Raw genomic sequence first — 26555 nt, forward strand, 5'->3', positions numbered from 1 at the left:
GACTTCCTACATACATATCACATTGTCATTTATAAACATCCTCTATTTTCAAAGTTTAAAAACTATACTCCTATCCATGAGCAAGTAGCTTGTTCCTATCAAAATGGATATTTCACAAAAACTGGAATCACAACAAACACTATAAATTATAGCCAAATATTATTTGCTAATAATATTTATTTTATAAGATACCAATAGAGCTAAGAATAGGGAAGATTAACTCTTTCTCTTCTGAGAGGAAGAGTGGAATCCAGGGACCATTTCATAGTAAATAAACAATTTAAAAAAATAAATAGGAGTTAATCAGGAGACTTATAATGGGGGAGGGAGAAAAAAGGGCAGGGCTTTCCACATGGGGGAAAGAATATGAAAGAATACTTTTAAGACTTGTCCATCACTTTTTAAATTTTAAACTGTTTTGAAAAAAAATTTATTTATAAACAAGTGTAAGCACAGGATAACTCCAGTATGCATTTTAGCCTTCTAATGTTAACACCTTACTTAGTCATGGTGCACTGATCAAGATAAAGAAATTGACATTGGTTCAATTCTAGGAACTACAGATTTTACTGTAGTTTAGTGCAAAATATGTTGAATAATTTTAATGCCACTTTTAGTCTAAACTTTTAAAGCATAACATATATCTAGAGAAGTACATAAATCATAAATCTGCATCTTAATGACTTTTCACAAGGTGAACATATTTGTGTAACCGCCTCTTTCTTTCTCTCTCTCTTAACGAAATTCTACTTTATATACTTTTCTGTGTCTGGCTTCTTTGGGACATATTATATTTGTGTTTTTATTCCATGCTGTTGCATATGAATTATAGCCTATTTCTTCTCATTGCTATATTCTATTGTGAGAACAGACATTTCTTTTATTATGTTATGTTAGTCACCAAACAGTACATCATTAGTTTTTGATGTAGTGTTCCATGATTCATTATTTGCATATAACACCCAGTACTCATTACAACACGTGCCCTCCTTAATACCCATCACTGGGTTAACCCATCCCCACACCCCCTACCCCTCTCAGATTGTTTCCCAGAGTCCATAGTCTCTCATGGTTTGTCTTCCCCTCTGATTCCCCCCCTTCAATTTTCCCTTCCTTCCCCTAATGTCCATTACATGACTGACAGACATGTGGTCTGCTTCTTTCTCTTTTTTTAATGGGCTCTATTATGAATAATGCTGTGTTAACATTCTTGTAAATGTCTTTTGGTGAACATGAGCGAGCATTTCTATTGGATTTATACCTAGAATGGGAGCTTCTGGGTCTCAGTGTGTGCTCATTTTCATAAGCATATGAAGATAATACTTTAGAAGGTAATGCCAGGTAGTTTTCTAAAGGGTTATCAGTTTATATTCCCAACACCAGTGTTTGAGACTTCCAGTCGTTCTGCAGCCTCAGCACTTAGTATTTTTATGAGTATGTTGTGGTGTCCTTCAGTGGCTTTAACTTGCATTTACTGATGACTACTAATGTTGTGAATTTTTACATATATTTATTAGATATTTGGATATTCTTTTTTGTAAAGTCAGTGTCCCAAGTCTTTTGCCCATTTTCAAATTGGGTTGTCTGCCTTTTTCTTACTGATTTGCAATTCAAAAATCTTTTTTCCACTTGGTGACTTGCCTTTTCACTCACTTGATGTCTTTTGATAATGATGCACTCACCATCATGAAGGTATTTGCTGTTTTTGTTCTAAAAGCTTTATTATTTTGCCTTTCACATTTAGGTCTACAGAAAAGTTGTAAATCTACAAATGGAGTAAGACAGGAGTCAAGTTCATTATTCTCCATGTGGATATCCAACTGGATCAGCACCATTAATTGAAAAGAACATCCTTTCTCCACTGCATTATGTGTCAATGTTGTCATATATCAGGTGACCACATATTTGTGCATCTATTTCTAGACATTCTATTCCATTTGTTCTCAAATTTTAGCATGTACCAGAATCAGCAGGATGGCTTATAAAACACAAAATGTTGGGTTCCAACCCAAAAGCTTCTGATTCAGTATATCTGGGGTGGGGCCCAAGAACTTGCATTTCAAAAAAAAAATTCCAAGCTACTACAAATAACCACACTTTAAGGAAAATTATTTTTTTCTAATACATTTTTTTGTCTGTCTTAGTTGCTACAGTTTATTAAAAAATACCTACATATGGTAGTATTAGTGCACCACTTTTATTCTTCTTCAACATTTCCTTGGCTATCCTTGGCATTTTGCATTTCCATGCAAACTTTAGAATCAGCTGATCATTTTCCACACACAAACATGCATGCATAAAAATACCCACTAGCATTTTGATTGGAATTGCTTTGATTCTTTGGATCAATTTGGGAGAAAACTGTCATTTTCCCAATATTGGGTTTTCCAAAGCAAGAACATGGTATATTCCTTCATTTATATGTCTTCTTTAATCTCTCAATACTGTTTTGTACTTTTCCATATAAAGGTCTTGCATAAATTCTGTTAGATTTATTCCTAGATATTTTTTCTTTTTATGTTATTCAAATAGCATCATTTTACATTTCACTTGTTTGTGGCTTATATACAGCTATATAACTGATTTTTCTATACAGACTTTTTATTTAGCAATATTAATTTTAACATTTCATTCCTTTATCTATGTACACAATCCTGTCATTTGTAAATAATGAATTTTAAATTTTTTTACAATTTTATGCCTATCATTTCTTTTTCTTATCCTATTGCACTAAGACCTGTAGTAAACTGTTGTATAAAAATGGAATTGAAAAAGGGAATAAAAGGTATAGCATAGGGAATACAGTTAATGGTATTGCAATAGTGTTGTATGGTGACAGATGGTAGCTACAGTTATGGCAGGCAGAGCATAACATATAAACTTGTCAAATTACCATGTTGACACTTGAAACTAATGTAATATTTGTGCCAACTATACCTCAATTTAAAAAAATGGTACTAGCAGGCATTCTTGTCTTATTTGAGAACTCAGAAGGAAAGCTTTCAAGAATTTGCATTAATTATGTTATTTGGGGGCACCTGGGTGGCTCAGTCGGTTAAGCATCTGCCTTCAACTTGGGTCATGATCCCAGGTGCTGGGATTGAGCCCTGCATCGGGCTCCCTGCTCAGTGGAAAGCCCGATTCTCCCTCTCCCTCTGCCTGCCACTCCACCTGCTTGTGCTCTCTCTCTCTGTCACATAAATAAAATCTTAAAAAAATAATCATGTTATTTGATGTAGTTTTTTTTGTGTTACTTTTTACCATATTAAGGAAGTTCCTTTCTGTTTTTGGTTTGCTGAAGAATTTTATAAGAAATTTAATTTTATCAAATCTTTTTTTCTGAATTTCTCAGGATTATAATTGTTTTTCTGATTTTTCTTATTAATATAGTGAATTATGTTTTATTAGTATGGTGATTGATTTTAAAGTGTTACACTATCTGTTAACTAAATTGAATTTAAATAAAAAATTAAAAAAATAAAGTGTTACACTATCCTTACATTCCTATAATAAAACTTACCAGGTGATGAATTCAAACTAACATTTTTGTGAAGGATTTTTGCATCTATGTCCATAAGAATGATTCATCTGTAATTTTTCTGTTTTGTAACCTTATTTATAGCTATTATTCTCAATGTTATTATGGCCTCACAAGACAGCAGGACAGAAAAATAAAGGTAAGAAAATAAATCAATGAAATCGAAAACAAAACATATAACAGAGAAGTAAAAAATTCAAAAGTTGGTTCTTGAAAGAGATGAATAAAACTGGTTAAATCCCTAGCAAGAGTAATCAAGAAAACAAGGTTTGAGGGGGGCAGAAAAACCACAAACTACCAACAGATATTAAGAACAAAACAAAAGGATATTGTGAACAGATTTTTGTCAATACATTTGGTGGTTTAGACGAAACTGGCACATTCCTTGAAAAGTACAAAATAATAAAAGAATAGAAATAGAAATAGAAATAGAAATAATAGAAAACCTGCAGACTCCAATGTCATATAATTTGAAACTCTTATTACAAACTTTACCCCAAAGAAAATCCCAAATCCATATAATTTTGCCATTGAATTCCTCATTCCCACAACTCTTGATTGCCATCAGAATGAAGTTCAGGATCCTTAGCATGATACTTTGGAGGCCTTTCCTGCCTTGGCTCCTATCACTTTTTGCAGTCATTTTACCCTGCCTGCCAACACCTGAACTTGGCTCCAGACATGCTGAATAGCTCCTTGAATGTTTTCCAACTCCTTGTCTGTACATAAGTTGACCTCTATGCCTTGGACTCACTTTCTCGAGTGTCACCCAATGCCTAAAGCTTGGTTTGGTGACACCTAGATGCATTTCTAGCATTTTGAGTTTCTGTTTATTAGAGCACATATTTTTTGGATTGTATCTGTCTGAGCTCTGCTTTGTTCCCTGTCCCGGAACCCTTTCTCTTGCATCTCTATGGAGGTCTCATTTACCCTCTCTTCCAAGTCTGGGAATCTGTTTGTTCCTCCTGGACCCCTCCCAGGAATCTGAGTCCTGTCCAAAATCTAGTGTGATACCAGGTACACAGCAGGTGCCTGAGACATATCTTCAGAATGTATGACCTCAGCCTTGGGTGTTGGACTTTGCTGGTGCTAACCAGCTGTTTTCTTGCTCATTTGACCTAACCCTCCAGTTCCATTGAGAAATTCCCTACATAATCTTGCAGACTAATAGCTCAGCTGAATAGGAGACACTCATAAGTTCTGGACACCAGGTGCTGGCTCTACTGATGACGCCAGAGCTGGGCCTTTGCTCAGCATCTTCCCCACTTCTGGAGGCACATCTTGGATACTCCCTGACTTTCATGCCTCCGTTAGTGCTATCATTCACACCTTACTCATGCACATTATCTTGATTACCTATGGAGTCAGACCTGTACTGAGAAATGTGAAGAAAGACCAGATTGGCATGGTAAGAATTTGGACTGGAAGTCTAAGCTTATGGGAGAGTCATGCAATTTCATCTATTTTGGTAACAGAGAGGCTCCTTTTGCCTCAAAATATTCTTTCTTCCGAAAATACTTCATACAGTGGTTCTCAAAGCATGAAGGAGCAGCAGAAGCATCACTTAAGATGTATTACATATGCAAGTTCAGGCCCTACCTAAGGTCCACAAAATCAGCAACTCATGGGACAGACACCAGCAACTTGTATTTTAAGAAGACTTCCAGGAGAATCTGGTAAATGCGAGATTTTGAGAGCAACTGCTATAGAGCCTTACTACTAAATGTGCATTCTGTGGGCTGGCAGAATCAATACCACCTGGGAGTTTGTTAAATATCCAGGGGCCAAATTAGGGTGCATGAGCACTTTGGGAAAGGAATGGCCTTCTGATACAAGAGATGTTCAAAAGAAAGCTTTCTATTATAATCAAACTATAAAAAATATCGTGTTTTTTTGTTTTTTTAACTGAAAATTACTTTAATTACTTTTGTGTTTATATTTTATTTTATTTTTATTTTATTTTATTTTATATGTTATGTTAGTCACCATACAGTAGCACATCAGTATTTTTTGTCCCCGGTGATGGGTATTAAGAAGAGCACGTATTTCATGGAGCACTGGTGCTACATGAAAACAGTGAATCATGGAACACTACATGAAAAATATCGTATTTTGACTGGTGGAGGCCATAATGTTTAGAAACTACAAAGTTCAAATTACGATGAAGATCTCTGATTCACATGGATCTTAATCAACATAGATTGATTTATATTCCTATATTCAATAATGGAGTTAGGCATTTCTGGAGACATATTTTTGGTCTTAGAGATATCTCTAAGAGCCATAGCCAGCTACTTACCTTATTAAATTTCTTGTAGATACCAAAGAAAATATAGCGAAACACAAAGGTTCTCACTTTCCATGAGGTGGTCTCCATAAGGAAAATCAAGAGGAAGAAAATAAATCCCGTAACAGCCATTGCAACTAAAAATCTTCCTATTGCATCTTTTTCCAAACTATATACATTCATCTGAGTTACTGATGTCAATGACAAAGAAAAAGATATAGGTTTACTTTAAAAATTAATTCAATGAGAAAACTCTAAGAAGTCAACAAACTGGAAGTACTATAGAATCAAATAGAATGGTTATCAAATAAGGGCAAAATACTATATTTAATGGTATGTTTGATGACTTTGTATGTCATGCAAGATATCTTCAAGATCCTTTAAGATCCTTTAATTCCATGAATTTTGTCTTGCTATAGTTCTAGGCATCCATTACCAACACGGTACCATATAGCCAGAACCTTTGAGTAAATGCCTGTTCACACTAATCAGAGTACTGGGTAGCAACAGAGGCTCCCCTTGCCCCCAAATATGCTTCCTTTGAAAATACTTCAGATGGTGGTTCTGAAAGTGTGGAGCAGTGGCAGTAGAATCACTTGGAATATGCTACATATGCAAACACTCTCACCTATAAGGGAATACTAACATTTAAACTAAGTTGGAAGTGCTCAACAGCTGACATTTTTTCAATCACTTATGTGAAAAAGGTAATAATTACAAGGTTCTAAATTCATGGTTATGAAAATAGTAGGTTCATCAGGAAGGTGAAGATGATCAACTCTCCCTTTTTCACTGTTAAAAAACTTTTTATTAAGGGGAGGCGTGGAGCAAGATGGCAGAGGAGTAGGAGACCTGGATTTCGTCTGGTCTCAGGAATTCAGCTGAATAGGGATCAAACCATTCTGAACACCTACAAACTCAACAGGAGATCGAAGAGAGTAGCAACAACTCTCTGAACAGAGAAGCGACCACTTACTGAAAGGGGCGCACTGAGGAGCGGGGCCCCGAGGTCTCAGCTCCTCTGGGCAGACGGTGGGAGGCCACCATTTTCACCCTGGTCCTCCAAAGCTGTATTGAGAGCTTGCAGGGAACGAAAGCTCTTGAGAGCAAACCCGAGCAACTTGCTTAGCCCCGACCAACAAGGGGGCAACTCTGCCTCCGGCAAAGACATTTGGGAACCACGGCAACAGGCCCCTCCCCCAGAAGATCAGCACGAACAGCCAGCAAGCCAAGACCAAGTTTACCAATCAAGGAGAATGGGAGAACTCCAGCGCTAGGGGAATACTGCACATAGAAATCATGGTTTTTTTTTTTTACCATGATTCATTAGTTTTTCAAAGTTAATTTTTTTAACTTTTTTTTAAAATTTTTCTCTTTCCCTTTTTCAACCAACATCTTATCAATCCCTTTTTTAAAAAAATATTTTTTATTTTTCATTTTTAGAGTCATATTTTATCCCCTCATAGTAGTTACCCTTATTTTTGGCATATATGTATAAGTTCTTCTCTCTTTAAAATTTTGAGATACAGTTTCATCTAAAAGATCAAAATATACCCTAAATCACTAGTGTATGGCTTTGTTCTAGTCTCCTACCTAATCACAGTCTCTCCCTTTTTTTTCTTTTTTTTTTAAATCTTTCTTCTTTCAAACAACTTCTTATCTATTCCGTTTATAAACCTTTTAGAATTTTCATCTTTACAGTCATTTTCCATACCTTCATTGTATCAACCCTTATTTTGTACATATATGTCTTTCTTCCTTTACAATTTTAGGAGGCACTTTCTTCTAACAGACCAAAATATGCCCCAAATCTAGTGTGTGGCACTAAGCTATGCACTTGCCTGATCATATTTGATTATATTCTGTCTTTTTTTGTTTTGTTTTGTTTGTTTTTATCTTTATCTTTATCTTTTTTTTCTCTTTCTTTTTTCTTTCTTTCCCTTTCTTTTCCCCTGGTTCCAGGTCTTTTCTGATTTGTTTAGAGTATATTTTCTGGGAATGTGGTTAACCTGTTAGCATTTTGTTCTCTCATTCATCTATTCTCCTCTGGACAAAATGAAGAGACGAAAAAAATCACCTCAGCAAAAAGAACAAGAGGTAGTACCGTCTGCCAGGACCTACTCAATATGGGCATTAGTACGATGTCGGACGTAGAGTTCAGAATCATGACTTTAAAGATACTAGCTGGGCTTGAAAAAAGCGTGGAATTTATTAGAGAAACCCTTTCTGGAGAAATAAAAGAACTAAAATCTAACCAAGTCGAAATCAAAAAGGCTATTGATGAGGTGCAATCAAAAATGGGGGCACTAACTGCTAGGATAAATGAGGCAGAAGAGAGAATCAGTGATATAGAAAACCAAATGATGGAAAATAAAGAGGCTGAGAAAAAGAGAGAGAAACAACTACTGGATCACGAGGGCAGAATTCAAGAGATAAGCGATACCATAAGACAAAACAACATTAGAATAATTGGGATCCCAGAAGAAGAAGAAAGAGAGAGAGGGGCAGAAGGTATATTGGAGCAAATTATAGCAGAGAACTTCCCTAATGTGGGGAAAGAAATAGGCATCAAAATCCAGGAGGCACAGAGAACCCCTCTCAAAATCAATAAAAATAGGTCAACAACCCAACATCGAATGGTAAAACTTACGAGTCTCAGAGACAAAGAGAAAATCTTGAAAGCAGCTCGGGAGGAGATATGTAACCTACAATGGTAGAAACATTAGATTGGCAACAGACCTATCCACAGAGACCTGGCAGGCCAGAAAGGACTGGCATGATTATCTTCAGAACACTAAACGAGAAAAAAATGCAGCCAAGAATACTATATCCAGCTAGGCTCTCATTGAAAATTGAAGGAGAGATAAAAAGCTTCCAGGACAAAAAAAAACTAAAGGAATTTGCAAACACAAAACCAGCCCTCCAAGAAATATTGAAAGGGGTCCTCTAAGCAAAGAGAGAGCCTAAAAGCAGCATACATCAGAAAGGAACACAGACAATATACAGTAACAGTCACCTTACAGGCAATACAATGGCACTAAATTCATACCTTTCAATAGTTACCCTGAATGTAAATGGGCTAAATGCCCCGATCAAAAGACACAGGCTATCAGATTGGATTAAAAAACAAGACCCATCAATATGCTGTCTGCAAGAGACTCATTTTAGACCCAAAGACACCCCCAGATTGAAAGTGAGGGTGGAAAACCATTTACCATGCTAATGGACACCAAAAGAAAGCTGGGGTGGCAATTCTTATATCAGACAAATTAGATTTTAAATCAAAGACTGTAATAAGAGATGAAGAAGGACACTATATCTTACTTAAACAGTCTATCCAACAAGAAGATCTAACAATTGTAAATGTCTATGCCCCGAACATGGGAGCAGCCAATTATATAAGGCAGTCAATAACAAAAGCAAAGAAACACATTGACAACAACACAATACTAGTGGGGGACTTTAACACCCGCCTGACTGAAATGGACAGATCATCTAAGCAAAAGATCAACAAGGAAATAAAGACTTTAAATGAAACACTGGACCAAATGGACTTCACAGACATATTCAGAACATTCCATCCCAAAGCAATGGAATACACATTCTTCTTTAGTGCCCATGGAACATTCTCCAGAATTGATCACATCCTAGGTCACAAATCAGGTCTCAACTGATACCAAAAGGTTGGATTATTCCCTGCATATTTTCAGACCACAGTGCTTTGAAACTGGAACTCAATCACAAGAGGAAAGTCAGAAAGAACTCAACTACATGGAGGCTAAAGAGCATTCTACTAAGGAATGAATGGGTCAACCAGGAAATTAAAGAAGAATTAAAAAAATTCATGGAAACCAATGAAAATGAAAACACAACTGTTCAAAATCTTTGGGATACAGCAAAGGCAGTCCTGAGAGGAAAGTATATAGCAATACAAGCCTTTCTCAAGAAACAAGAAAGGTCTCAAATACACAACCTAACCCTACACCTAAAGGAGCTAGAGAGAAAACAGCAAATAAAGCCTAAACCCAGCAGGAGAAGAGAAATAATAAAGATCAGAGCAGAAATCAATGAATAGAAACCCAAAGAACAGTAGAACAGATCAACGAAACTAGGAGCTGGTTCTTTGAAAGAATTAACAAGATTGATAAACCCCTGGCCAGACTGATCAAAAAGAAATGAGAAATGACCCAAATCAACAAAATCATGAATGAAAGAGGAGAGATCACAACCAACACCAAAGAAATACAAACAATTATAAGAACATATTATGAGCAACTCTATGCCAGCAAATTAGATAACCTGGAAGAAATGGGAGCATTCCTAGAGATGTATCAACTACTAAAATTGAACCAGGAAGAAATAGAAAACCTGAACAGACCTATAACCCCTAAGGAAATTGAAGTAGTCATCAAAAATCTCCCAAGAAACAAAAGCCCAGGGCCAGATGGCTTCCCAGGGGAATTCTATCAAACATTTAAAGAAGAATTAATACCTATTCTCCTGAAACTGTTCCAGAAAATAGAAATGGAAGGAAAACTTCCAAACTCGTTTTATGAGACCACCATTACCTTGATCCCCAAACCAGAGAAAGACCCCATCACAAAGGAGAATTACAAACCAGTATCCTTGATGAACATGGATGCAAAATTCTCACCAAAATACTAGCCAATAGGATCCAAAAGTACATTAAAAGGATTATTCACCATGACCAAGTGGGATTTATCCCTGGGCTGCAAGGTTGGTCCAACATCTGCAAATCAATCAACGTGAAACAATGCATTAACAAAAGAAAGAACAAGAATCATATGATCCTCTCAATAGATGCAGAAAAAGCATTTGACAAAGTACAGCATCCTTTCTTGGTCAAAACTCTTCAGAGTGTAGCGATATAGAGGGTACATACCTCAATATCATAAAAGCCATCTATGAAAAACCTACAGCGAATATCATTCTCAATGGGGAAAAGTTGAGACCTTTTCCCCTAAGGTCAGGAACGCGGCAGGGATGTCCACTATCACCACTGCTATTCAACACAGTATTAGAAGTCCTAGCCACAGCAATCAGACAACAAAAAGAAATCAAAGGCATTCAAATCGGCAAAGAAGAAGTCAAACTCTCACTCTTTGCAGGTGATATGATACTGTATGTGGAAAACCCAAAAGACTCCACCCCAAAACTGCTAGAACTCATACAGGAATTCAGTCAAGTAGCAGGATATAAAATCAATGCACAGAAATCGGTGGCATTCCTATACACCACCAACAAGACAGAAGAGAGACAAATCAAGGAGTCGATCCCATTTACAATTGCACCCAAAACCATAAGATACCTAGGAATAAATTTAACTAAAGAGGCAAAGGATCTGTACTCAGAAAACTATAAAATACTCAGGAAAGAAATTGAAGAAGACACAAAGAAATGGAAAACGTTCCATGCTCATGGATTGGAAGAACCAACATTGTGAAGATGTCCATGCTACCTAGAGCAATCTACACATTCAATGCAATCCCCATCAAAATACCATCCACTTTTTTCAAAGAAATGGAACAAATAATACTAAAATTTGTGTGGAACCAGAAGAGACCCCGAATAGCCAGAGGAATGTTGAAAAGGAAAGCAAACCTGGCGGCATCACAATTCTGGACTTCCAGCTCTATTACAAAGCTGTCTACATCAAGACAGTATCGTACTGGCACAAAAACAGACACATAGATCAATGGAACAGAATCGAGAGCCCAGAAATGGACCCTCAACTCTACGGTCAACTTATCTTTGACAAAGCAGGAAAGAATGTCCAATGGAAAAAAGACAGTCTCTTCAACAAATGGTGTTGGGAAAATTGGACACAGCCACATGCAAAAGAATGAAACTGGACAATTTCCTTACACCACACACAAAAATAGACTCCAAATGGTTGAAAGACCTAAACGTGAGACAGGAGTCCATCCAAATCCTAAAGGAGAACACAGGTAGCAACCTCTTCGACCTCAGCCACAGCAACTTCTTCCTAGAAACATCGCCAAAGGCACGGGAAGCAAGGACAAAAATGAACTATTGGGATTTCATCAAGATAAAAAGCTTTGCCCAGCAAAAGAAACAGTCCACAAAACCAAAAGACAACTGACACAATGGGAGAAAATATTTGCAAATGACATATCAGATAAAGGGCTAGTATCCAAAATCTATAAAGAACTTATCAAACTCAACACCCAAAGAACAAATAATCCAATCAAGAAATGGGCAGAGGACATGAACAGACATTTTTCCAAAGAAGACATCCAAATGGCCAACAGACACATGAAAAAGTGCTCAACATCGCTCGGCATCAGGGAAATCCAAACCAAAACCTCAATGAGATACCACCTCACACCAGTCAGAATGGCTAGAATCAATAATTCAGGAAACGACTGATGTTGGCGGGGATGCGGAGAAAGGGGAACCCTCCTACACTGTTGGTGGGAATGCAAGCTGGTGCAACCACTCTGGAAAACAGTATGGAGGTTCCTCAAACAGTTGAAAATAGAGCTTCCATATGATCCAGCAATTGACTACTGGGTATTTACCCCAAAGATACAAATGTAGGGATCCGAAGGGGTACGTGCACCCCAATGTTTATAGCAGCAATGTCCACAATAGCCAATGTGGAAAGAGCCAAGATGTCCATCGACAGATGAATGGATAAAGAAGATGTGGTGTATATATACAATGGAATATTATGCAGGCATCCAAAGGAATGAGATCTTACCATTTGCAACGACATGGATGGAACTGGAGGGTGTTATGCTGAGTGAAATAAGTCAATCAGAGAAAAACATGTATCATATGACCTCGCTGATATGAGGAATTTTTAACCTCAGGAAACAAACTGAGGGTTGCTGGAGTGGTTGGGGGGTGGGAGGCATGGGGTGGCTGGGTGGTAGACATTGGGGAGGGTATGTGCTATGGTGAGCGCTGTGAATTGTGCAAGACTGTTGAATCACAGATCTGTACTTCTGAAACAAATAATGCAATATATGTTGAGAAAAAAAGAAGAAGAAGATAGCAGGAGGGGAAGAATGAAGGGGAGTAAGTCGGAGGGGGAGACGAAGCATGAAAGACGATGTACTCTGAAAAACAAACTGGGGTTTCTAGATGGGAGGGGGTGGGGGCATGCGTTGGCCTGGTGATGGGTATTAAAGAGGGTACGTTCTGCTTGGAGCACTGGGTGGTATGCACAAACAATGAATCATGGAACACTACATCAAAAAGTAATGATGTAATGTATGGTGATTAACCTAACAATAAAAAATAAAATAAAATAAAATAAAAAATTTTTATTAATATACTATGTACTAATATAGAAATTCACATACTTTTTTTACATACTACATACGTATATAGAAATTCACCCAGGTGTAGGACTCAATAAATTTTTACAAATTAAAAATACCTACGTAGTGGCACCTGGGTGGCTCAGTTGGTTGGGCGACTGCCTTTAGCTCAGGTCATGATCCTGGAGTCCTGGGATCGAGTCCCACATCAGGCTCCAGGCTTGGCAGGAGTCTGCTTCTCCCTCTGACCCTCTCCCCTCTCATGCTGTTTCTCTCTCTCTCAAATAAATAAATAAAATCTCTAAAGAAGTACCTACCTAGGCAGCAATATATTTTGTTCAGTTTTAAAATTCAACCACATGTATTTTATCTTTCTTTATTGTATCACCTTGTGTGCCTTTTATAGGGATAGCTATAGGTATTACATTATTCTACTTACCACAGTCGTGGTGTCTTCCTTTTAACAGTTTGAGTGAAGGATAGAGGGGATTTTCTATGATTTATATTTCTTTAACATCCCCATTTATAATTGTCTTAAATATTTCCTCTATATACATTGAGAACATTATCAGACAATGTTATTATTTTTGCTTTAACTGTCAAAGTCAAGAAAACTCAAGAGGAGACAATATATTGTATCCATTCATATTATTACTCTCTGTTGTTCTTTCTGCTTGCTTGGTGTTCCAAAATTCCTCTTTTATCATTTCACTTATGTTTACAGAACTTTTGTTAGCCATCCTTTTAGAGTTTCTACTGGTGACAAATTCCTGTAGATTTGCTTCACTTAAAAATGTCATTATTTCCCCTTCATCCAGAAAGATATAGAATTTTCTAGGTATATAGAATTTTGAGTTGGCAGCTTTTTTATTTCAGCACTTGAAAATTATGTTGTGCTACTGCTCTGGCCTTCATGGTTTCTGATGAGAAATCTATAATTTAGGGGAATTGTTTCTCCTTTATAGATAATGTATTATTTTTCTGTATCTGCTTTCAAGATGTTTTTCTTTTTTTAAATTTAATTTAATTTTATTATGTTCAAGACGTTTTTGTTATTTTTGGTTTTTAAGGTTTGATGATGATGTCTCTTGGCAGGACTTATTTGGTTTTAACCTATTTGGAGTTTATTCAGTTTCTTTAATCTGTAGGTTTATATCTTTTTATGTTTGTTTTTTATTATGTCTCTTTAAATTGAGATATAATTGACATATAGACATTATATTAGTTTTGAGTATATAACATAATGATTCGATATTGGTATGTTTTTTCTTGTGATGAGAACTTTTAAGATACACTCTTTTAGCAACTTGCAAATATACAATACAGTATTAACTATAGTCACCATGCTGTATATTACATCCCCATCACTAATTCATTTTATAACTGGTAGTTTGTACCTTTTGATCCCCTTCATCCATTTCACCCATCCCCAGTCCCCTGTCTCTGGCCACCACCAATCTGTTCTCTAGGAGTTCAGTTTTTCTTTTTAGATTCCACATATAAGTGAGATCATATGGTATTTGTCTTTCTCTGTCTGACTTATTTCACTTAGCATAATGACCTCAAGGTCTATCCATGTTGTCACAAATGGCAAGATTGCCTTCTTTTTTATGACTGAATAATATTCCATTGTGTATATATGTATATATATATGCATATATGCATAAATATATATCACATTTTCTTTATCCATTCATCTGCAGAGATTCCATCCCATAAGAAAATGCATTATGCTAAAGTTTTGAAACTTAGCTCTAACTTGTACAAGTTGTGTGATAGAGTAAGTTATTCAATTTTGTATAAACTTTAGTTTCCTCAAAGTGAGTATAACAACACATAACTTGATGGTTATTGTGAAGATTCAAAATAATATAGGTAGAGCTATTTACATCCAATAAGTAATAGGCCAGTGGTACCTGATGAGTCCCAGATACTCACTTGCTTTACTACAGTTTATGAAGGCAGGAACATCTGTTGAGGAACACAGAATCTTTGTCTCTTGGTTATCATAATATTTGCTGATGCTCATCCCAAAGTTATGCATGGGTAACACCATCATTGAATTAAGTAGGAGGCTTTCAGAAGCAGATCCTTTGTCTGTGATTTAAAAGATAACATCAAAAAAAAAAAGATGACATCAGCATGCTTTATACAAAATGAATTGTCCCAGGAAAACAAAATCTCCCCAAATTAAATGTAGAAAATTACAAAGCCATATTATTATCCTCAAGAAACTCTCATTTCTTGCCACTAAGTATATATTTTGTACCATAGTTTATGTTGATAATTACAGCACTGGAAAATCCTCTGCAAAGTTGGTACCCATATAACCTGTCTCTGTCACCTGATGTGAACAGGAAATGAATGCTGTTGATTTCTCCTTCTTCTTATCTTACATGGATGAATAAAGAAACAAAGTTGTGGTAGGAAATTTAGCATATGACAACAGTGGGAAAGAGATAAATATTTTATCAGTTGAAAGGAGATACATCTTCAGAGAGATACATCTTCAGAGAACCAAGCTTAAAGCTCGCTGAGGTTTCTCTAATATTAAAATAATGTGTATAATAGTTGAATATATATGAAGGAGTATGAAACATGATTATAGGTTAAGGTTATGAATGGTCATTGTAGGACTTCAAGACTGAGCTCAGATTATTGGTAATAAATATAAAATGATATGCCTGAACAAAAAACATATTTGTAAGACACTTTGACAAAAGAGAGGTGGCCAACCAAGGATACAAGGAATGAATGAAGTTCCTAAGATATAAATTTTCTTTTTTTTTTAAAGATTTTATTTATTTATTTGACAGAGAAAGACACAGTGAGAGAGGGAACACAAGCAGGGGGAGTGGGAGAGGGAGAAGCAGGCTTCCCGCCGAGCAGGGAGCCCGATGCAGGGATCGATTCCAGGGCCCTGGGATCATGACCTGAGCTGAAGGCAGACGCTTAATGACTGAGCCACCCAGGCACCCTTAAGATATAAATTCTAACAGATCAAAATATACCCTACATCACTAGTGTATGGCTTTTTTCTAGTCTCCTGCCTGATCACATTCTCTCCCTTTTTACTTTTTTTTTTTAAATCTTCTTTCTTTTTTCAAACAACTTATCAATTCCTTTTATAAAATATTTCATAATTTTCATCTTTACAGTCATCTTCCATCCCTTCATTGTATCAACCCTTATTTTGTACATACATGTCTTTCTTCCTTTAAAATTTTAGGAGGCACTTTTTTCTAACAGACTAAAATACGCCCAAAATCTAGTGTGTGGTACTGATCTATGCACTAGCCTGATCATATTTGATCATATTCTGCTTTTTTTGTATTGTTCTGTTTTTGTTTTTATCTTTTTTTTCCTCTTTCTATTTTCTTCCTTTCCCTTTCTTTTCCCCTGGTTTCAGGTCTTTTCTGATTTGTATACAGTATATTTGCTGGGGACGTTGTTAACCTGTTAGCATTATGTTCTCCCATTCATCTTTCTCCTCTGGACAAAATGAAGAGACGAAAAAAATCACCTCAGCAAAAAGAACAAGAGGTAGTACCGTCTGCCAGGGACCTACTCAATACAGGCATTAGTACGATGTCGGACCTAGAGTTCAGAATCATGACTTTAAAGATACTAGCTGGGCTTGAGAAAAGCGTGGAAGTTATTAGAGAAACCCTTTCTGGAGAAATAAAAGAATAAAATCTAACCAAGTCAAAATCAAAAAGGCTATTGATGAGGTGCAATCAAAAATGGGGGCACTAACTGCTAGGATAAATGAGGCAGAAGAGAGAATCAGCGATATAGAAGACCAAATGATGGAAAATAAAGAGGCTGAGAAAAAGAGAGAGAAACAACTACTGGATCACGAGGGCAGAATTCGAGAGATAAGTGATACGATAAGACGAAAGAACATTAGAATAATTGGGATCCCAGAAGAAGAAGAAAGAGAGAGAGGGGCTGAAGGTATATTGGAGCAAATAATAGCAGAGAACTTCCCTAATGTGAGGAAGGAAACAGGCATCAAATTCCAGGGGGCACAGAGAACCCCTCTCAAAATCAATAAAAATAGGTCAACACCCCGACATCTAATAGTAAAACTTACGAGTCTCAGAGACAAAGAGAAAATCCTGAAAGCAGCTCAGGAGAAGAGATATGTAACCTACAATGGTAGAAATATTAGATTGGCAACAGACCTATCCACAGAGACCTGGCAGGCCAGAAAGGACTGGCAAGATATCTTCAGAGCACTAAATGAGAAAAATATGCAGCCAAGAATACTATATCCAGCTAGGCTGTCATTGAAAATAGAAGGAGAGATAAAAAGCTTCCAGAACAAACAAAAACTAAAGGAATTTGCAAACACGAAACCAGCCCTCCAAGAAATATTGAAAGGGGTCCTCTAAGCAAAGAGAGAGCCTAAAAGCAGCACAGATCAGAAAGGAACACAGACAATATCCAGTAACAGTCACCTTACAGGCAATACAATGGCACTGAATTCATACCTTTCAATAGTTACCCTGAATGTAAATGGGCTAAATGCCTCGATCAAAAGACACAGGCTATCAGATTGGATTAAAAAACAAGACCCATCAATATACTGTCTGCAAGAGACTCATTTTAGACCCAAAGACACACCCACATTGAAAGTGAGGGGGTGGAAAACAATTTACCATGCTAATGGACACCAAAAGAAAGCTGGGGTGGCAATCCTTATATCAGACAAATTAGATTTTAAATCAAAGACTGTAATAAGAGATGAGGAAGGACACTATATCCTACTTAAAGGGTCTATCCAACAAGAAGATCTAACAATTGTAAATATGTATGCCCCGAACATGGGAGCAGCCAATTATATAAGGCAATTAATAACAAAAGCGAAGAAACACATTGACAACAATAAATAATAGTGGGGGACTTTAACACCCCCCTGACTGAAACGGACAGATCATCTAAGCAAAAGATCAACAAGGAAATAAAGACTTTAAATGAAACACTGGACCAAATGGACTTCACAGATATATTCAGAACATTCCATCACAAAGCAATGGAATACACATTCTTCTCTAGTGTCCGTGGAACATTCTCCAGAACTGATCACATCCTAGGTCACAAATCAGGTCTCAACCGGTACCAAAAACTGGGATTATTCCCTGCATATTTTCAGACCACAATGCTTTGAAACTAGAACTCAATCACAAGAAGAAAGTTGGAAAGAACTCAACTACATGGAGGCTAAAGAGCATCCTACTAAGGAATGAATGGGTCAACCAGGAAATTAAAGAAGAATTTAAAAAATTCATGGAAACGAATGAAAATGACAACACAACTGTTCAAAATCTTTGGGATACAGCAAAGGCAGTCCTGAGAGGAAAGTATATAGCAATACAAGCCTTTCTCAAGAAACAAGAAAGGTCTCAAATACACAACCTAACCCTACACCTAAAGGAGCTGGAGAAAGAACAGCAAAGAAAGCCTAAACCCAGCAGGAGAAGAGAAATAATAAAGATCAGAGCAGAAATCAATGAATAGAAACCCAAAGAACAGTAGAACAGATCAACGAAACTAGGAGCTGGTTCTTTGAAAGAATTAACAAGATTGATAAACCCCTGGCCAGACTGATCAAAAAGAAATGAGAAATGACCCAAATCAACAAAATCATGAATGAAAGAGGAGAGATCACAACCAACACCAAAGAAATACAAACAATTATAAGAACATATTATGAGCAACTCTATGCCAGCAAATTAGATAACCTGGAAGAAATGAGTGCATTCCTAGAGATGTATCAACTACTAAAATTGAACCAAGAAAAAATAGAAAACCTAAACAGACCTATAGCCACTAAGGAAATTGAAGCAGTCATCAAAAATCTCCCAAGAAACAAAAGCCCAGGGCCAGATGGCTTCCCAGGGGAATTCTATCAAACATTTAAAGAAGAATTAATACCTATTCTCCTGAAACTGTTCCAAAAAATAGAAATGGAAGGAAAACTTCCAAACTCGTTTTATGAGGCCAGCATTACCTTGATATCATTGAATATCATTCTCAATGGGAAAAAGCTGAGAGCTTTTCCCCTAAGGTCAGGAATGCAGCAGGGATGTCCACTATCACCACTGCTATTCAACATAATATTAGAAGTCCTAGCCACAGCAATCAGACAACAAAAAGAAATCAAAGGCATTCAAATCGGCAAAGAGGAAGTCAAACTCTCACTCTTTGCAGATGATATGATACTGTATGTGGAAAACCCAAAAGACTCCACCCTAAAACTGCTAGAACTCATACAGGAATTCAGTAAAGTAGCAGGATATAATATCAATGCACAGAAATCAGTGGCATTCCTATACACCAACAACAAGACAGAAGAGAGACAAATCAAGGAGTCGATCCCATTTACAATTGCACCCAAAACCATAAGATTCCTAGGAATAAATTTAACCAAAGAGGCAAAGGAGCTGTACTCAGAAAACTATAAAATACTCCTGAAAGAAATTGAAGAAGACACAAAGAAATGGAAAACGTTCCATGCTCATGGATTGGAAGAACCAACATTGTGAAGATGTCCATGCTACCTAGAGCAATCTACACATTCAATGCAATCCCCATCAAAATACCATCCACTTTTTTCAAAGAAATGGAACAAATAATCCTAAAATTTGTATGGAACCAGAAGAGACCCCGAATAGCCAGAGGAATGTTGAAAAGAAAAGCAAACCTGGCGGCATGACAATTCCGGACTTCCAGCTCTATTACAAAGCTGTCATCAAGACAGTATGGTACTGGCACAAAAACAGACACGGAGATCAATGGAACAGAATCGAGAGCCCAGAAATGGACCCTCAACTCTATGGTCAACTTATCTTTGACAAAGCAGGAAAGAATGTCCAATGGCAAAAAGAGTCTCTTCAACAAATGGTGTTGGGAATATTGGACAGCCACATGCAGAAGAATGAAACTGGACCATTTCCTTATACCACACACAAAAATAGACTCCAAATGGTTGAAAGACCTAAACGTGAGACAGGAGTCCATCAAAACCCTAAAGGAGAACACAGGCAGCAACCTCTTCCACCTCAGCCGCAGCAACTTCTTCCTAGAAACATCGCCAAAGGCAAGGGAAGCAAGGGCAAAAATGAACTATTGGGATTTCATCAAGATAAAAAGCTTTTGCACAGCAAAAGAAACAGTCCACAAAACCAAAAAACAACCAACAGAATGGGAGAAAATATTTGCAATTGACATATCAGATAAAGGGCTAGTATCCAAAATCTATAAAGAACTTATCAAACTCAACACCCAAAGAACAAATAATCCAATCAAGAAATGGGCAGAAAACATGAACAGACTTTTCCAAAGAAGACATCCAAATGGCCAAGAGACACATGAAAAAGTGCTCAACATCGCTCCGCATCAGGGAAATCCAAATCAAAACCTCCATGAGATACCACCTCACACCCATCAGAATGGCTAGAATTAACAAGTCAGGAAACAACAGATGTTGGCGGGGATGTGGAGAAAGGAGAACCCTCCTACACTGTTGGTGGGAATGCATCCTGGTGCAACTACTCTGGAAAACAGTATGGAGGTTCCTCAAACAGTTGAAAATAGAGCTACCATACGATCCAGCAATTGCACTACTGGGTATTTACCCCAAGGATACAAATGTAGGGATCCGAAGGGGTACGTGCACCTCAATGTTTATAGCAGTAATGTCTACAATAGCCAAACTGTGGAAAGAGCCAAGATGTCCATCGACAGAGGAATGGATAAAGAAGATGTGGTGTATATACACAATGGAATATTATGCAGCCATCAAAAGGAATGAGATCTTACCATTTGCAATGACATGGATGGAACTGGAGGGTGTTATGCTGAGTGAAATAAGTCAATCAGAGAAAGACATGTGTCATATGACCTCACTGATATGAGTAATTCTTAATCTTAGGAAACAAACTGAGTTTTGCTGGTGTGGTGGGGGGTGGGAGGGATGGGGAGGCTGGGTGATAGACATTGGGGAGGGTATGTGCTATGGGGAGTGCTGTGAATTGTGCAAGACTGTTGAATCACAGATCTGTACTTCTGAAACAAATAATGCAACATATGTTAAGAAAAAAGAAAAAGAAGAAGATAGCAGGAGGGGAAGAATGAAGGGGATTAAGTCAGAGGGGAAGATGAACCATGAGCGACGATGGACTCTGAAAAACAAACTGAGGGTTCTAGAGGGGAGGGGGTGGGGGGATGGGTTAGCCTGGTGATGGGTATTAAGGAGGGCACATTCTGCATGGAGCACTGGGTGTTATGAACAAACAATGAATCATGGAACACTACATCAAAAACTAATGATGTAATATATGGTGATTAACACAACAATAAAAAAATTTTAAAAAATTTAAAAAAATAAAAAGACCTCCGAGAGGGATGCAGCCTTGCAGCCAGCTTGATTTTAGCGCAATAAGCCCTGTGATAGACTTCTGATCTACAGAGCTGTAGGATAATACATTTGTATAATTTACTAAGTTTGCAGCAATTTGCTACCACAGCAATAGAAAACTAACACAGACTAACTGACTGTGTTAGTTTTGGGACTAACTCAGTAAAGGAGCAGCACAGTATAAATCCTTCTACATGTTTCTTAGTCTGTTATTCAGAGATCAATTCTTCTTCATGTGGCTTAATATTGCTCATTGAAGAGTTGTGCAAGGAATATTAAAATAGGTTTCCAACTAACTCAGGGAATTCTTTTGTGGGAGGGAAGGCCTAAGGTCAGTAAATGGGTTAGAAGCCTATCAATCTCAGTCTCCGCAAGACCCGGTATGGCTAAATTACTTAAAAAAGATCCAATTAATGTTTACAGAGTAATTTAATAAAGGAGTGGCAGCATTTATGTTCTAAGAAACTTCTCTTTGCCATGATTGCCAGTCCAATCAATCTCTCCATAATCTCAAAGGAGGAAAATGAAAGAATAAATATTGTACAGAGCCTGGGCTAATGGCCTGAAGGACTGGGTTAGTGAAAATGTAAGTGCCTTATTTTGTCTTGCATTGTACCCAACATAATGGCTATAATATTTGTGACACTTAATAAAAGGTTATTAACTTAAAAGTAGGGTAAATATTCCCAGAAATCCAGAACAAAATAACTTTGTACTGTTCTTGTCTCCAAGACCATATTTCTTTATTTATGGGGGAAATGGTGTGATGTCCTTACCTGATGTTGTGGTTATTATTATATCCATTACTATACTGAAAACTCCTGCACAGTAGTTTAACATAACGAGCTTGATGTAGGCACTGGTATGACTAGAAAAAAGGAAACTTATCAGGTATGTGAAGGGGATGACAGACCAGCCAAACAGCATGAAGATGACCAATGTGTCCAGAAAGCAGTAATTCTTGGTCAGTGCATCCAATCCAGATAATAGGAACACCACCTGAGACAGAGTACACAAGTCAATTCAAAGTGGAGAAAACTATGCAATGCCTAAGAATTCTGTCTAATAACTTAGAAAATCTTCCTTTGTTAGAACACATAAGTATTTATTTATTTTAAAAAATATTTTATTTATTTATTTGACAGAGAGAGAGAGATAGTGAGAGCAGGAACACAAGCAGGGGGAGTGGGAGAAGGAGAAGTAGGCTTCCCGCCGAGCAGGGAGCCCGATGCGGGGCTCAATCCCAGGACCCTGGGATCATGACCTGAGCCAAAGGCAGATGCTTAACCGCTGAGCCACCCAGGCGCCCCCACATAAGTATTTATTAATCAAATAATTTTGTCTGTGAGCATGGCTATGAGGTTCTTCCACTTCTCCCTTAAGTGAGCACATCCCCTCTATTTGCCTACTTGTTTACATCTACTTGAAAAAGTTTCATTTTGTTCTCCTTGAACAAGACCAAAGTATATTTTTTCTTCTCCTTCTTCCAACCCCAAATAAGCCAAATTCTCGATATTTCCAGAAATGAGATCACCTAGTAGAAAAACTTTTTTTTTTTTTAAGATTTACATTCTGACCGCTGTAAACTGTAATGCTAAGGACCTACCTTTCATGGCTCTCCATTTTTAGATTCTGCCTATTGACTCTACTCTGTTTTCCTACTCCTCCTTTCCCTCCATCAGCCACTCAGTTGAGAAGCACACAGGGAAACTCAAAGTTAGAGGGGATCTAAGTAAGGGAACACAGAACCTATAGAGTTGTTACGAAAATAAATTTCCAGAAATTGACGTCTTATAAGTTGTTAAAACTGTGGTTTCTCCACAAATATTCCAGAATTATTTATTTTGAGCTATTAAATGATTATGTAGCAAGATCCTTGAGAAGTGGTTGGTAGGGATAAGCTGAGAATAGCTACTAATGATTGAAAGCAGGTTCTCAGTGGTAGTAGACAAAGCAACAAAGAAATAAACATAGCATAGATGAAAATATTTGGGTATTATGGGCATGGCTACTTTGCTTCTGTCATCACAGACTTTCAGTCTCAAGAGAAATGCAGTGCATGTAAATACTTAGATAGAATTTGGGGTGACCTAGGTATTTTTTTGTTGAAAGAGGTATAATGTTTAGGGATTTCATTAATTATAAAATGTACATTTTTGGGTAGGAAGATTCAACATTGTAAAAATGCAGATATTCCCCAAATTAGTCTATAAACAAAAATATCCATAAGATATTTAGTTGAATATTTTAAATTTTATTTTGAAATGTAACACATTCAAAAATACACAAAATATAGATAAGCAGATCACTGAATTATTACAAAACAAACACTGCTGTGAAATTACCAAGGATACTAATGCCACTCAAGACACAATATCTCCCTCCTCTGTGAAGGTAAACACTACACTGACCTTTACAATAATCACTTTCCTTCTTTTCTTTACAGTTTTAACAAAAACATCCCTAAATACTACTTGTATTTTTCAACTATACATGGAGTTATGTAGTATTTACTTCTTCCTACCTGGCTTCTTTTGCTAACATGGTATTTGTGAAATCCATCCCCACTGTTGCCTAGTGTGGTAGTTCATTTTCATTGCTCTTTAGTATTCCAGTGTATTATTGTATCACTTTTACTCATCTGTTATATTTGATAAATATTTCAGCTGTTTGCCATGTGTATTGTTTCTTATTATGAATAACGTTCTTAAGAACCTTCTTGTATATGTCTCCTGCTGCACATATATATGCATCGGAGATTTATATTTTTTCACAAACCTTCAAAGTTTTAGAAGAAAATGCCAAATTGTTTACCAAAGTAACTGGACCAATTTATGTTCCCATCAATAGTAACTGCAGCTTCCACTGCATTAAATTCTTATCCATATTTGGTATTTTAGCTTTCTAGATTTTAGCTATTCTGATAGGTATGTATAGTCTATGTATTTGTTTCCTATTGCTGCTGTAACAAATTCATAAATTAGTGGCTAAAACAACCCAAATTTATCTTATAGTTTTGGAATGGTTTTCACTAGACTAAGATAAAAAAAAAAAGTCTGCAAGATTGTATTCCTTCTGGAGGCTCTAGGAGAAATTCAGTTTCTTGCCTTTTCAAGCTTTCCAGAGTTGTTTGCATTACTCAGCTCATGGCAACTTCCTTTATCTTTAAAGTCAGAAGCTTAGTATTTTTGAGCTCTAATCTCCACTGTGATGGTATCTGGAGGTGTGGCCTTTGGGAGGTAATCAGGTTAAGATGAGGTCATGAGGGTGGGGCCCCGTGATGGGATAGTGTCCTTAGAAGAAAGATGAAAGCACGCTCTTGAGCTCTCACTCTTGCTCGCTCTCTCTGCCATGTATGGACATAGTGAGCAGAGAGTCATCTGCAAACCCTGGAAGAGAGCCCTCACTGGAAAAACCAAAGCAAATGCCCCTTGATCTTGGACTTCCTGGCCTTTGGAACTGTGAGAAAATAAATTTCTGCTACGTAATCCACCATATCTATTTTGTTATAGCAGTCAGAGTGGACTAAGACAACTGGTTTTTGTATTTCCTTTATTGGAGACTTTACATTATTTGAGGTACTGTCCAGCATTCTTTCATTTCAACCTGAAGGAATCCCTTAGCATTTCTTGTGGGGTAGGTTTAGCACTAATTAACTTCCTCAGCTTATTTAAGACAGTTGTTTTAAAGTCTTTGTCTAGCAGCTCTGCTGTTTGTACTTCTTCAGGGATGGTTGCTGTCATTTAATTTTCTTCCTTTGAATAGACCATGTTTTCCTGTTTATTTGCAGGCCTTATGATGTTGTTGTAGAAACTTGGGTATTTAAAATATCAGCCACCTCCTCCAACCCTTGCAGACTGACTCTGTGTCAGGGCAGTTCATCATTAATTAGTGGGGTTTGTTCTGAGACTAGGGATGACTCCTATCCCATCAAGATTAAAGTCTTCTCATGTCTTTATGAGCATATGCACTATCTTGGCCTAGGTATTGCTTTCTCAATTCCCTTCCTGACATACAGAGCTGCTTTGAAATGTCTTAATTTCCCAGGGCCTTACACTAGGGGCTCGTTGAAGCCTTAGACAGTCTATGTCTCAACTTGTCATTTCTTCCTCCAGGCATCTTCCTGCAGTTTCACAAGCTGTGGCTAGTACTGCTTTTCCCTACCCCAAATCCAAGTTAGACAAGAAAGAGAGCAGTCTTCTTGCAGCCTCTAGACAAGTCAGAAGGTTGGAAGTAAGGAAGGTCTGTTCTACCTCTTCCTCTTCAGGAGAGAGCTGGAAACTGGACTGCCATAGCCTCCAGACCGAGACTGCTATGCTAGGGACAGGCTCAGTCAAGAGCCCATAAATATGCTATGAAATTTCCTATCATTTTGAATGTGACATTTTCTTGTTTGGGGCACAGACCTATGACTGTTTTCCAGAGTTCCTAGAAACCAGTTGAGTTTCTGCTTGTTTTCTTTTTTCCTTCACGGGGGAGAAAGGACTTGGGACTTCCTACTATGCTATCTTGTTGACCACATTTACCATTCTGTTTCTGCTAAGTATTTTCTCAATAATTAATGCAATTGAATGCTTTTCCATATGTTTATAGGCCACTTGGATATCTTCTTTTATGATACACCAGTTATAACCTCTTTCTCTTTTTTCTATTTTCTTTAACTGTCCTAGTTTTACTGCTAGAGAATTATACATAGAATATGATCCAGATACGAAGTTACGCATAAGAACATTAAAAGAACTATGTTGACTATGTCTGAGAAAATAAAAAGGTGTAGAGCATAGGTTTACAGATGAAGAAGATAATTTAAATTTTTGAAAATAATTAACTGCAAATTTTATACCTGAGGAACACAAATCTGAAATTAAGAACTGATTAGATAGGTTTAACAGTTGAGTAGATACAGGCAGATAATGATTGATAAATTGGAAAAGAAGTCAATAGAAAATATACCAAGAAATACACAGTGGGGGGAAAAAAGGAAAATAAAGAGAA

At 37.1% G+C, this 26555-nt stretch overlaps 1 protein-coding gene across 1 annotated transcript in view; it reads right to left on the reverse strand.

Moving 5' to 3' along the window:
• LOC114202171 (phospholipid-transporting ATPase ABCA3-like) overlaps positions 1-26555 on the reverse strand; it is a 177285-nt gene that overhangs the window by 29293 nt on the left and 121437 nt on the right. The window contains exons 21-23 of the mRNA XM_088017035.1: positions 22342-22559; positions 15074-15234; positions 5838-6016 (exon numbers count right to left, since the gene is read on the reverse strand). Coding sequence (XP_087873161.1) covers positions 5838-6016; positions 15074-15234; positions 22342-22559 — 558 coding nt within the window. The remainder of the gene's footprint in view (positions 1-5837; positions 6017-15073; positions 15235-22341; positions 22560-26555) is intronic.

This window comes from Eumetopias jubatus, unplaced genomic scaffold, assembly GCF_037043125.1.
Source record: "Eumetopias jubatus isolate StellerSeaLion01/CBP00866 unplaced genomic scaffold, mEumJub1_p1.0 scaffold_12, whole genome shotgun sequence".
Taxonomy (NCBI): domain Eukaryota; kingdom Metazoa; phylum Chordata; class Mammalia; order Carnivora; family Otariidae; genus Eumetopias; species Eumetopias jubatus.